Genomic DNA, 15,159 nt, shown 5'->3' with positions numbered 1-15,159 from the left:
TTATCTGGATATTTCTCAAAATTAGGCATTTATGCTTTGCTTCAAAATCATAGCTCCCTTCCAAAACTTCAGCAGTTCATGAGATTTCCTTCATGATTCTGCCTTGTATCTAACAGTGAGAGAAGCGGATCAGGGCCTGACTCTTACACTTATTGACACTAGACTCGCACTTCATCTCATGGAGGAGCACTCAGTTCCACTCTTCAAAGAATGTTTTTTCTGTCTACCCTCTTCTCTGATCTTTCCGTCTTTGCTGTAGATTCAGTATTTGAGTTCTTAACCTTTTAACTGTAACCAGCTTACTAGTACACAAGTGATGACAGTGTCTGACATATTGGTATACATAATTTTTTTGTGGCTCTAGAACCACCACCTGTCAATATATTTGACTTCAACACAACTGTTTGTATTCCCTACAACCTCTTCAGGCCTTTGAAAAAAAATAAGACCAGTCAGGGCCAAGTAGTGCTTCATGGTTAACACTACCTAACTAGCATAATTAAACAGTGAAATCAGAATTCATTGTTCCACTATCAGCTTCCCTACAATCAAACAGGTGTGAAACTGGCAGATGACAATTTATTCATTCCAGATTTATTACAATTTCATGATACTAACAGTAGAATTTAGCCATAAACCACACTTTGGAGATTTAACCTAGGATAACTCAATAAAATCAAACAATGTAACTTATTTCCATGTTTTGATGAGTATTACACCTTGAAACAATTGTAATATCATAAGTATTCATTGCAAATAATATTAGAGGCCCAGTGCAGGAAAAATAGAATAATTTTTTTTTTTCACACTAGCCATCTCCTGCTGAGGCAGGGTAACCTGAAAAAGAAACTTTCGCCATCATTCACACTATCACTGTTTTGCCAGAGGTGTGCAGATATGACAGTTTAGATGTCCTTCCAAACAGCAGATATCCCAGACCCCTCCTTTAGAGTGCAGGCATTGTACTTCCCACCTTCAGGACTCAAGTTCAGCTAACCAGTTTCCATGAATCCCTTAAAATGTTACACTGCAAAACTTCATATTGCATGTTCCTAGTGGATGAATGTCGTGCTAAGGAGTTCCCAATGTTCAATGTACTAAAACACCTTGAAACAGATCTAATATAAAAAACTAATGCACATAGTGTTAAACATTGAAAACAATAAAAAAATGAAAAACAATCATAATTTTGCATTGATAAATTGTAAAATGTAAACATAGCTGGCCCTGTTGCACTGCTGTTGCTGATAAATGATCATATTTTTGCCAACTTCAGCACACCATAAAATCATGTAAGGATTTTTTTTTTTTTTTTAAATCTTGACATGCACTCAGTAAATTTAATTTCAGGGTATGCCACAGTTAAGGGGTTAACTGATTCTTTGACCCCACCTTCTCATTCAGTGTCCTTCCCTCTCCAAATTTACCTCTTCCTCCACCATCTCTTTAACCTCTGCCGTACAACACTGAGTTACCCTTGTGAGTTTAGGTCTTTCCATGAATATAATAATCTTATACTCATTCATCTCACCCTTCTCTGTGGTAGTTTGAGCATATAGATTTAGAATTCTTTACCTGCCACTTTGCTGACATTTCTTCAGTTGTTGAGTTATTACATGTACTTCTTGTTTTCCTCTTCTCACTGGCCTTTTATTATTCCATGGGCCCTGGAAAGAACATTCTCACAAATGAATAAATTATTGGCACCCCAATTGTACTAGGGTTGTTTGTCTAAAGCGCGCTGCCATGATCTGCTCCAAGTATAATAGTACAACTGACTTCTTTCTTTCAACAAACCGGCCATATCCCACCAAAGCAGGGTAGCCCAAAAAGAAAAACGAAAGTTTCAGTCTTAAACTTTAGTAGTTTATAGAGGAGAAGGGCTTACTAGCCCCTTGCTCCCAGCATTTTAGTCACCTCTTACGACATGCATGGCTTACAGAAGAAGAATTCTGTTCCACTTTCCCATGGAGACGACTGATTTCTATCTAAATTTAAAGAGAGGAGAAGCATATGCATGTCACAGCGAGTGTGCAGCTCAATAATGAAAGTGGATTCATTTTAAAGAAAATTTATAATTCCTATGTTTCAGTTAAAAATAAAATGCATGTTTCCATTCTGTGTTATAATTAAAAAAATTAACATGTTTAATGATGGCTGAAATTTTTTGTGCATACCTTATGGATTGATTGTGTTTATGGCGGTTTCTGTAATCTCTTACAGTTCTTAACTCCTTTGATAGGTGTTATCTAATTGATACGTCCTTGTAATCCGTCAGTTTGTCACTGACTGACTAGCAATTCTTCCTCATGCTTGACCTGAGTAATTGTTAATCATAGTGGCCTGCTCTTAACTTTTTTTGTAATAATGTTTTAAGAATTACCAACAGTATGTTAAATAAAAGGACACATGAGCAACTAATGCTTCATTAGTTGCACATGTGTTCTTTTACCTAACTTTTTTTTTGTATTTTCAAATTTGGCTATACCCTGGTATGTGTTCTGTACACTTTGAGTCAACTGAACATTTTGTGATCTCATTGATTTTTCATTTTTCTTCTTTATCTCGTGTATTTCTCCACGTTTTCTCATTGAACACAGCTAAAGAATAGTAACAACTCCATCTTTGCCGGCAATAATAAAATAATAAAATATTATTATTTGCAATTATGTTTTTAATCTGTACAGCCTCTCCTCACTTACCGACGTACTCATTTACTGACAACTCGGAGTTACGACGGGCTCTCGAGTCAGTATTGTATGCCATATGAGAACTTGGGTCACGGAAACGGGCAGCACAGTGCCTCAGCATCAAGCATCTCAATCTACTTCTTACAGCCACTCAGTACACTAGTTTTTAAAGTCTCCAAGACCACATATTTGTACAAATTTGTACTTGATTGTGCACTCCATAGTACAAGATAAAAGTGCAGTAGCACTTGGAAGCGTTAAATGGAAGAAGTACAATAGAAGTTCATTGTAAATTAGTTAGTGATGGGTGTCAGTAACTGTCAGTCTCCAAGACTACATATTTCGTGTATAAATTTGTACTTGATTGTGCATCCCATGGTACAAGATAAAAGTGCAGCAGCACTTGGAAGAGGAAAGATAGGAAAATGGAAGAAGTTCACAATAAAAGGGTTAGCTGGTGTGTTCATCTGTGTTTACATTCTTGGTCTCTCATGGCAGCTTAATTATGAAATGATTAAACTCATTGAAAAAGATATGTTGATGGTGATAATACTACTACTACTACTACTACTAATAATAATAATAATAAAATATAATTAATGATAAGTTATAATTAATCACTCTAGGGTGCTTTTAATATCATACGTATATCATATAGTTTTGATAGCTGACATTTAACCCTTAAACGGTCCAAATTGATCAGCGTTCAAATCCGTAGTGCTCCAAAAGTAGATCTTTGTTTTTTTTTTTTTTACATATTTTCAAATATAACAAAAAAAAAAGTAGATAAAAGTTTTTTTACACATTTTCAAATGTAAAAAGAAAAAGATGATTTACATTTTTTTTTTCATACTTTCAAATGTTGAAAAAATGTATATATACATTTGGACCGTTTAAGGGTTAAAGCACTCCAGAGCGATTGTTATTATTATTATTATTTTTATTATTATTATTATTATTAATTATTATTAATAATAATTATTAATTATTATTAGTAGTAGTAATTATTTACCCTTTCAGGGTTTCCGACGTACTAGTACGGCTTACGCACCAGGGTTATTGACGTACTAGTACGCCTAAATTCTAGTGCCTTCAAATCTAACAAGAGAAAGCTGGTAGGCCTACATATGAAAGAATGGGTGTATGTGGTCAGTGTGCACAGTATAAAAAAAATCCTGCGGCACAGTGCGTAATGAGAAAAAACTGTGTGTTATTGGTTTAAAACAGTGATTTTGCACTGTATTTTCATATGGTATTTATGGTTGTATTCTAGTTTTCCTGGTCTCATTTTATAGAATGGAAGACATATTACAGAAACTGAGATGATTTTGTTTGGTTTTACAATGAAAAGTACCTAGAAATTGAGCTCAAAGTAGCAGAAATGTTCAATTTTTGCCAAAGTTCAAAAGTAAACAAATCATGCCACGCGTCCAATACATGTCAACTGGTGAGTCTGATATTCTTTCACAAGTGCGCTGATAATACACCTACCATCCGACTTACGACCGAGTTCCGTTCCGAGAAACCGGTCGTAAGTCGAACTTTACTACTGAATATCAACAAAACATTTTTGTAATAACTTTATTTTATTGTTTTATTTTGGTATTTCATGTTTTACTTTACTTTTTATGCTGTTAGTACTGTATTTTATACTGTAAGGTTTAGGATAAACACTGTGTACAACACAAATAGTTGTTTATTTCCCAGAAATTTGGCATAAAAAACACAGTCGTAAGTCGAGTGGTCGTAAGTCGAGCAGGTCGTAAGTCGGATGGTAGGTGTATTTATACCATTTCTACACTAATGCAGTAGTCTGCATAACAGTAAATCTTCTATTTTTTTTGAGAATAGAAATTCAAAGTGGAAAGCAAAAGAAATGTAAGAGGGGCCTGGGGATGTGTCTAATGAACAGAGGAAATGTTATTTTAGTGCCAGGAATGTTTGTCTTGTTTATTCTGGATCCTATTTGGAAATTGGCATCTTTTGAAATTTGTGTGAAATTGGCAAAATTGCTAATTTCTGACCACTTTATTGGATAGTTGAAATGAGTAAATGGGTGGTTTTTTGTACATATTCGATAGAAAAAATGGAGTTCTTGCGAAATAGTTATGATTTTTGTCAACTAGTACATGGGAATTGGCCAAAAATAGGGATCAAAGTGGGCGAAATCGCTGATGTGTAAACACCGTCGAGACTGCTAACTTTGCGAGAGGATAATTCTGTAAGTTTTCCATCAAATTACATACTGTTGGTGTCATTATGATTGGGAAAAGATTCTCTATCTTTTCATAAAAAAAACTAAGTTTTTTTTTTTTTTTCCGAAAAATTTTCGACCCTGAGAACAAGTTTAGGAGAGGACCTCTCAACCCTGAAAGGGTTAAACCACTCCAGAGCGATTATTTATGTTTTTACGATTATTATTAAATTATTAGTAGTAGTATTTGATTGTTATTATTATTAGGATTTTATGTCATATGAGAACTTGGGTCATGGAAACAGGCAGTGCAGCATCTCAGCATCAAGTATCTTAGTCTGCTTCCTACAACCGAATACACTAGCTTTCACTGTCTCCAAGACTACATATTTGTTCAAATTTGCACTTTATTGTGCATCCCATAGTACAAGATGTCAGCGGAAATGAAGATCTTGATGTCACCTCAAGGAAGCGCCAAGAAACAAAGGAAGGTTCTCAATCTTGAGGTGAAAATGAAGATTATAAACTAGTATGAAGCTGATTAGGAAGTGCAAGTGATAGCTGATGACTTGAAGCTGGCACATTCTACTATTCCCACTATTTTGAATGATAGAGATAGAGTGAAAGAGGCAGTGAAAGCATCGACAGGATTTCAGGCCATAATAACTGGGCAGTGGAAGCATGATAAAGACGCCCAAATTAATAAAAGCTGACATATGGAGAGGTATTGGAGGGTGTGCAGGGCTATATGAGAGAGAGAGGGAGAAGGCACCAGCAGTCTCTCTCAGTAACTCATGCTTCACCATGATGTATGGACTTGTAAGTGCACCGCACTATAAAATATTGTATGATTATATTATTACTATCTGTAAAGGTTATCTACCTATCATATTTATTCCAGAATAATATTAGGTATAACATAAATAGCATAGAAGCATGATAAAGATGCACAAATTAATAAAAACTGACATTATATAGAGAGGTATTGAAGGGTGGAGGGCCAGGAGGGATAAAACTGAATGTTTTAATTTTGGGTGGTGACACTTTTGAAGTGTCCGTAAGGGGTGATTCCTCGATTAGTGATGAAATCGTTTACTGACAGGGTCTTAGGCCCCTAACTTCGTCGTTAAGTGAGGAGAGGCTATTTAATAGGATTCACATTTCTTGCACCTCTTCTACTACAACCTCTCCTCACTTACCAACATACTCGTTTACCGATGGCCCGGACTTACGACAGGCTCACTGATCAGTGTGCATACCTAAATAATGTATATGAGAGCTGATTTGCTCTATTCTGTTTATTACTATATACAGTACAATACTGTATAAACATTTAAAAATATACCAGAAATGTTATAAATGGTGTGAAGGTGACATTAAAACAATATCAGAGATGGTTGACACAAACAGAATTCCTTCATTAACCATTTCACTGTCGATGTCGTATTAGTATGGCTTACAAGCCAGTGTTGGTGCTGTATTAACTCATTCAGGGTCGGTCCCTTATATGTACAGCTTGATAGCCAGTGTCAGTCCCGTATTTATACGTCAAAATTCTAGCACCTTCAAATCTGGTGGAAGAAAGCTGGTAATATGAAAGAATGGGTCTGCATGATCACTGTGCACAGTATAAAAAAAAATCCTGCAGCATGCAGTGCATAATGAAAAATAAAAACTCCATCCGTGTTTTTGGTGTAAAACAGTGACTTTGCAGTATATTTTCTTGTGGTATTTATGGTTGTGATCTCGTTTTCTTGGTCTCGTTTGATAGAATGGAAGATATATTACAGAAATAGAGATGATTTTGATTGCTTTCATGATGAAAAGTACTTTGAAATTGAGCTCAAAATAGAGGAAATTTTTTATTTTTGCCAATGTTCAGTAGTAAACAAATCACACCACACATCCAATATGCGTCAACTGGTGAGTCTAATATTCTTTCACAAGTGCGCTGATATTATTTATACTATTTTTACAATAATGCAATAGTCTTCATAACAGTAAATCTTCTATTTTTTGTTAGAATAAAAATTCAAAATTGAAAGCAAGAGTAATATACATATATGTAAGAAGTGCCTGGAGACATGACTAATGAACAGAGAAAATGTTATTTTAGTGCCAGGAATGTCTGTCTTTTTTATTCCGGACCCTATTTTGAAATTGGCATCTTTTCATATTTGTGTGAAATTGGCCAAATTGCCAATTTCTAACCACTTTATTGGGTAGTTGAAATCACTGAATGGGCTGTTTCTTGTACTCAATCGATAAAACAAATGGAGTTCTAGCGAAATAGCTGTGGGTTTGGTCGACTGGCACAGTGGAATTGGCCGAAAATAGGGTGAATTCACTAATGCGTATATATTGCCAAGACCGCTAAATTCGCAAGGGCATAATTCCGTAAGTATTCCTTCAAATTTCGTACTTTTGGTGTCATTATCATCGGAAAAAGATTCTCTGTCATTTCACTTTTCTTTCTTAAACATTGAGAGCAAGTTTGTGAGCACGGATCTCAGTAGTGAAAGGGTTAAGTGAGGAGAGGCTGCACTTGTCAAAAAAAAAAAAAAATTCTATGCCTGACTACATTCATGAAGTTCTTATTCATTATTGATTTATACCAGTTTCTATATTTTCTGAGCTTCCATCATCTGGTTATATCCTATTTTCTTTTAGTAGTTGGTATATTTTCCTTTGTATTTTTGTGTGGGCTCTAATTCTATAATGTTTTATACTGTAATCTTTTTGAATATGAATTTACTTTCTCCACATTCTATTCAGTCTCTTACAAAAATTCATGTTGCATGCAACCACCAGAAAATCTTGTTATTAATTTATGTGTGTGTCACTTACTGACCTGTGAACACTTCTTATGATACCTGACCTCAATAAACCTATTTTAAGAATTTTGTAATTTCTATACCTGAAGGGATATTCTCATAATGTGTAGTGTACTGTATATTTATTTTTAATTACACATCTAATATTGTAATGTACTGTAATAGTATAATGCTTGCATTTAAATATCAGGAAGGTAATATTGTTGAAAGTAAAAATTAACACTCACTTTGAATCTATTCACATTGAAATTGATTTGTCAACAAGTGGTTGCTCAGTTATCTCAAATAAAAGGAGTTAGGGTGTTAAAGGCATCAAAATTTTGCTCTTTATGGGCCGAAAAAGGGGAGGGAGAGGCAGGAGTGTGTGTGAAGGGTGAATGTGAGAGAGGGAGAGAGAGAGCTAATACACTGAGATATAAAGAAAGTTGAAAGTGAGCATAGACAAGACTACGATGATGAGGGTATCAAATGAATTAAGTAAAGAAAAACTGGATATCACAGTGGAGGGAGGGAGTATGGAAGAAGTGAATGTGTTCACATATTCGGGAGTTGACCTGTCAGCGGATGGGTTTATGAAGGATGAGGTTAACCATAGAACTGATGAAGGAAAAAGGGTGAGTGGTGCATTGAGGCATCTGTGGAGACGAAAGACATTATCCATGGAGACAAAGAAGGGAATGTACGAGAGTAAAATGGTTCCAGTGCTCTTATGTGGGTGTAAAGCATGGGTTGTAAATGTTACAGCAAGGAAGAGGCTGGAGGCAGTAGAGATGTCGTGTCTAAGGGCAATGTGTGGTGTAAATATTATGCAAAGAATTCATAGTGTGGAAATTAGGAGGTGTGAGACTTACTAAAAGTATTAGTCAGAAAAGTGAAGAGGGGTTGTTGAGGTGGATTGGTCATTTAGAGAGGATGGAACAAAGTACAGTGATTTGCAGAGCATATAAATCTGTAGGAAAAGCAAGGCGGGGTAAGGGTTATCCTAGGAAAGGTTGAAGGGAGTGGTTAAAGGAGGTTTTGTGGTCGAAGGGCTTGGACTTCCAGCAAGTGCGCATGAACATGTTAGATAGGAGTGAATGAAGACAAATGATTTTTGGGACCTGATGAGCTGTTGGAGTGTGAGCAGGGTAATATTTTGTGAAGGGATTCAGGGAAACCCTCTAGCTGCACTTGAGTCCTGGAGGTGGGAAGTACAATGCCTGCACTTTAAAGGAGAGTTTTGGGATACTGGCTGTTTGGAGGGACATCTAAACTGTCGTATCTGAGCACCTCTGCAAAGACAGTGATTATGTATGATGGTGAAAGCGTCGAAAATGATTGTGTAAATTTTTTCCTTGCTTTCTTTTTGGGTCACCCTGCCTTGGTGGAAAACAGCTGACGTGTTAAAAAATTTTTTTTATTAAAATTTGATTAGTCTTACCTTAGTTAATATCACTTTTTGTATTATTTTGTTAGGTGATCACTGCTTTTAGGAATTTTGCTGCAACTTCCTTTCAATTAACAAATAGGCAGACTAATGGGTCATTTTTAAATGAACTGCAAATTGGGCAGCCTACCATGATTCCGCATGAACAAAGGCTGGATAATTGAGCATCCATTGAATCTATTTTATCTTTTTAAACTATTGTACTATAATTTGTAGAATTTTTCCAGTTTTTTATTGTCTTCAATATAAATAAATTTTATGGTAAGTACATTCTAGTTACTGAAATGAGAGTCAGGTCATTAATCTGAACCAGTAAAAAACTATAATTATATATATTATGTTGCTTTTATCCAGTTTGTAATGAAGCACAGTAAATATTTTGTTGTGTTTAAGCCTGAGTAATATATTTACTACTGTATTGAGCCTTTCTACTAATATAGGTCTTATATATATATTGGCAATTTTATTTCCTAAAGTATGCATTTCAGCTGCCTTTCCACTTCCAGATATATGAAAGATTAAAGTAACTAGTTTGCCTTCTATATTAATACAGTAGTAGAAGTTCTTGGTAAAAATGATATTTTCATATTTGCTATGAGTAATATATTATCATTTAGCTTACATTGAAATCATAAATGGTCACATGTTCCATTTACCACTACCTAAATAATAGAAGAGTTCTTAATTAATAAAAATCACTGTTATATGTAATTCCAGTTAATGAATGTGTAAAACCTCATTTGATTGTGGCACCTAATATTGCTTGTCTGTTTTGACAGCTGTCTGGGCGCATGGATCACCTAGTCATTGAGCAAGACTTCAACTCTGTAGTGTCAGTTCTTGAGGCAGAGCTCCGCCCACTGGTTTCAGCAGAACTTTCGGTCCTGGTGGACATTCTTTATCAGCCACATAAGCTGTTCAGACCGGACAGTGAAGCTAGCATAAAGTGTAAAAATGGTGGCTTTATTTCTAGGTAATTGTGTACAGTTGTGTTTAATAAAAGCTTTTCCTTCTGAATTAGAAACAATAAGGTAAATAATAGACAGCTGTTGATTAAGCATTGTAGATTAGAATTTTATTTGCAATACATATAATAATTTTCTGCTATCTGTATTGTATATAAAGGTGTGAACAAGGTTGTCATTTTGTGTATGTAAATTAGTATTATTTGAATGTTTATTTATAGGAGGACACCATTTATATGGCGGGTTAGGTTCCAGGCTACTGCCGCAAAGCGGAAATCACCGTAAGGCAAATCTCAGGGCATTTAAAGTGCCTAACAGCCTTTTTTTTTTTTTTCCAACGAACTGGTCATATCCCACTGAGGCAGGGTGACCTAAAAAGAAAAATGAAAGGTTTACTTTTTAAATTTGGTAATTCATACAGGAGAAAGGGTTAATAGACCCTTGCTCCAAGCATTTTAGTTGCCTCTTATGACACATGGCTTACAGAGAAAGAATTCTTTTCTGCTCCCTGTGGAACTGACAGGGTCATGACAAATATTATTATTATTATTATTATTATTATTATTATTATTATTATTATTATTATTATTATTATTATTATTATTGTTGTTGTTGTTATTATTAGAGGTACCAGTAGGTAAATTTGGGGTGCTAGGGGCAAACGAAAATGGGGAGCCATTAATTGAACTATGTGTAGAAAGAAGTTTGGTAATAAGTAATACATATTTTATGAAAAAGAGGATAAATATACAATATGTGATATAGGATGTAATGAAAGTAGTTTGTTAGATTATGTATTGGTGGATGAAAGGTTGATGGGTAGGCTTCAGGATGTACATGTTCATAGAGGGGCAACGAATATATTGGATCATTATCTAGTTGTAGCTACAGTTACGGTAAGAGGTAGATGGGACAAAAGGAAAATGGCAACAGTAAGTAAGAGAGAAATGAAAGTTTCTAAACTAAGGAAGGAGGAAGTTCGAGTGAAATATAAGCAACTATTGGCAGAAAGGTGGGCTGGTGCAAATATGAGTAGTGGGGGGTGGGGGTTGAAGAGGGCTGGAAAAGTTTTAAAAATGCAGTATTAGAATGTGGGGCAGAAGTTTGTAGTTATTGGAGGGTGGGTGCAGGAGGAATGAGGAGTGATTGGTGGAATGATGAAGTGAAGGGTGTGATAAAAGAGAAAAAGTTAGCTTATGAGAGGTTTTTACAGAGCAGAAGTGTTATAAGAAGATTAGAGTATATGGAGAGTAAAAGAAAGGTGAAGAAAGTGGTGAGAGAGTGCAAAAGGAGAGCAGATGATAGTGTGAGAGGCACTGTCAAGAAATCTTAATGACAATAAGAAAAAAATTTGGAGTTAAGCAAGTTAAGAAAGCCTAGGGAACGAATAGATTTGTTAGTTAAAAACAGAGTAGGGGAGTTAGTAGATGGGGAGATGGAGGTTTTGGGTAGATAGCGAGAATATTTTGAGGAACTTTTAAATGTCGACGAAGAAAGGGAGGCGGTAATTTCATGCACTGGCCAGGGAGGTATACCATCTTTTAGGAGTGAAGAAGAGCAGGATGTGAGTGTGGGGGGAGGTGCGTGAGGCATTACGTAGAATGAAGGGGTAAAGCACCTGGAACTGACGGGATCATGACAGAAATGTTAAAATCAGGGGGGGATATAGTGTTGAAGTGGTTGGTATTATTGTTTAGTAAAAGTATGAAAGAGGGGAAGGTACCTAGAGATTGGTGGAGAACATGTATAGTCCCTCTATGTAAAAGGAAGGGGGACAAAAGAGATTGTAAAAAATATAGAGGAATAAGTTTACTGAGTATACCAGGAAAAGTGTACGGTAGGGTTATAATTGAAAGAATTAGAGGTAAGACAGAATGTAGGATTGTGGATGAGCAAGGTTTTAGAGTGGGTAGGGGATGTGTAGATCAAGTGTTTACATTGAAGCATATATGTGAACAGTATTTAGATAAAGGTAGGGGAGTTTTTATTGCATTTACGGATTTAGAAAAGGCATATGATAGTGGATAGGGGAGCAATATGGCAGATGTTACAAGTATATGGAATAGGTGGTAAGTTAGTAAATGCTGTAAAGAGTTTTTTGAGGATAGTGAGGCTCAGGTTAGGGTGTGTAGAAGAGAGGGAGAATACTTCCTAGTAAAAGTAGGTCTTAGACAGGGATGTGTAATGTCACCATGGTTGTTTAATATATTTATAGATGGGGTTGTAAAAGAAGTAAATGCTAGGGTGTTCAGGAGTGGGTTGGGATTAAATTATGGGGAATCAAATACAAAATGGGAATTGACACAGTTGCTTTTTGCTGATGATACCGTGCTTATGGGAGAGACTAAAGAAAAATTGCAAAGGTTAGTGGACGAGTTTGGGAGTGCATGTAAAGGTAGAAGTTAAAAGTGAACATAGAAAAGAGTAAGGTGATGAGGGTATCAAATGATTTAGATAAAGAAAAATTGGATATCAAATTGGTTAGGAGGAGTATGGAAGAAGTGAATGTTTTTAGATGTTTGGGAGTTGACGTGTCAGCGGATGGATTTATGAAGGATGAGGTTAATCATAGAATTGATGAGGGAAAAAAGGTGAGTGATGCATTGAGGTATATGTGGAGACAAAAAATGTTGCCTATGGAGGCAAAGAAGGGAATGTATGAAAGTATAGTAGTACCAACACTCTTATATGGGTGTGAAGCTTGGGTTGTGAATGCAGCAGCGAGGAGGCGGTTGGAGGCAGTGGAGATGTCCTGTCTAAGGGCAATGTGTGGTGTAAATATTATGCAGAAAATTCAGTGTGGAAATTAGAAGAAGTTGTGGAGTTAATAAAAGTATTAATCAAAGGGCTGAAGAAGGGTTGTTGAGGTGGTTTGGTTATTTAGACAGAATGGATCAAAGTAGAATGACATGGAGAGCGTTTAAATCTGTAGGGGAAGGAAGGCGGGGTAGGGGTCGTCCTTGAAAAGGTTGGAAGGAAGGGGTAAGGGAGGTTTTGTGGGTGAGGGGTTTGGACTTCCAGCAGGCGTGCATGAGCATGTTCGATAGGAGTGAATGGAGATGAATGGTATTTGGGACCTGACGATCTTTTGGAGTGTGAGCAGGGTAATATTTAGTGAAGGGATTCAGGGAAACCGGTTATTTTTATATAGCCGGACTTGAGTCCTGGAAATGGGAAGTACAATGCCTGCATTCTAAAGGAGGGATTTGGGATATTGTCAGTTTGGAGGGATATGTTGTGTATTTTTATATGTATATACTTCTGAACTGTTGTATTCTGAGCACTTCTGCAAAAACAGTGATTATGTGTGAGTGAGGTGAAAGTGTTGAATAATGATGAAAGTATTTTCTTTTTGGGGATTTTCTTTCTTTTTGGGTCACCCTGCCTCGGTGGGAGACGGCCGACTTGTTAAAAAAAAAAAAATACTGTATTGTACATAACTACTCTGGTGTTGGACTAGAGAAAACATAATTGTTGCCATAATTCCTGTAAGCTGCTCAGCTACCACATCTCATATTTATGTCAGTTTGTTCTAATATGCTTGTACATATTGTGTTTGTGATATGTAGCATGTTTCTTATATAATTTTGAAAAAATAACATAGATTGATTAATAAAAGTCTATATTAACCCCTTCAGTGTCCAAGGCCAAAATCTGAAGTGGTGCTGCACCCAGTGTCCAAGAAATTTTGAAAAAAAAAAAATTATTTTTTCTTAGAGAATTAAAGAGCATATTTTTGTGAAGGTAATAAGACAAAAAAAAAATTCTGATCAGTACTTACCGAGATACAGTGCCAAGAAGTTTGTCAGAAATGATGTGGTGGCGGCAACATCGACGAATTCCACATACGCACATTACATTATTTAGCGGTTTTTTAAGTTTTTTCTTTTCTTTTCCAATTTTTTTCTTTTTCCTACTAACATTTGGGGCCTGGGAGACCAATACTGAATATAATGTATATATATAAACTCACTAGTGGTATTGAACACAATAACAGCACTAAAGTTATTATCATTTTATTGTTTACCACTGTTGTTTATTACAATAAACATGCACAAATCTTGTATAATACTAATGTTCTATCATATATTTACATATTTACAATCACTGGACATGGTTTTAGAACTGCTGGAGCTTGTGGAACTCCTTGAAACAAGGCACCATGCACAGAGGCACCTTACATTCCTCACACATAAACCGAGTGTCTTGCGTCTTTGTTGCCGTCGTTTTGTTTGTGCCCAGACGATGCATCTCTTCTGAGCAAATTTCTTCTGAGTTGAAGGAAGCTGTATTATGAAATGATCACCTTCCCTCCTCAAACGCTTGGGTATATCCTGAGGAATTCGAGGACCTTGTTGTATAGCAGGTGTTCTTACCTGGTACTTCATTATGAGTTGTCTGACAACAGACAGACAAAATTCACCATACGGTGGTCTGTTGCCAGTCTTTATTTGGTACATATTATATGCATTGAGCATAGAAATGTCCATGAGATGGAAGAAAAGTTTCATGTACCACTTGTAACTCTTACGAACACAGTCAACAAAACCAATCTGCATGTCACATTTGTCAGCCAAGTGCATGTTTTGTGTATAATCAATCACTGTCACTGGTTTTCGAATACGTTCATTAGTCACTCGATCAACTTTGCCACTGTCTTGCATTTCATTACGGTGAATAGTTGTCAACAATGTGACATCTCGTTTGTCATGCCACCGTAATGCCATGATGTCATTGGCAGTAAACACCTGCACGTCATCACCACGAGCACCTGAGTTGAGCCTGGGCATATGTTTACGATTAGAACGCACTGTGCCACACACATCTGTCTTGTTCACTCGCATGAAATCACTGAGTAATGGGCTTGTGTACCAGTTATCGGTATATAATGTATGCCCCTTACCAAGATAAGGTGCCATCATGTTTCTCACTACGTCACCTGAGATACCCAATAACATCTTGGTATCTTTCAATGTTTTACTTCCCGTGTATACAACAATATCCAACACCAGGCCACTGTCACAGTCACAGAGTACAGTGGACCCCCGCA

The 15,159-nt window shown here is 36.2% G+C and overlaps 1 protein-coding gene across 16 annotated transcripts in view; it reads left to right on the top strand.

The window, feature by feature from the left end:
* Positions 1–15,159, top strand: part of Itpr (Inositol 1,4,5,-trisphosphate receptor) — a 590,630-nt gene that overhangs the window by 403,086 nt on the left and 172,385 nt on the right. For all 16 annotated transcript variants that reach the window (XM_070084086.1, XM_070084085.1, XM_070084080.1 and 13 more), the window contains one exon: positions 9,924–10,117. In XM_070084086.1, the coding sequence (XP_069940187.1) occupies positions 9,924–10,117 (194 nt within the window). The remainder of the gene's footprint in view (positions 1–9,923; positions 10,118–15,159) is intronic.

This window comes from Cherax quadricarinatus, chromosome 11, assembly GCF_038502225.1.
Source record: "Cherax quadricarinatus isolate ZL_2023a chromosome 11, ASM3850222v1, whole genome shotgun sequence".
Taxonomy (NCBI): Eukaryota; Metazoa; Arthropoda; class Malacostraca; order Decapoda; family Parastacidae; genus Cherax; species Cherax quadricarinatus.
The sequence above is the reverse complement of the archived record's forward strand: the minus strand, read 5'-3'. Positions and strand labels throughout refer to the sequence as shown.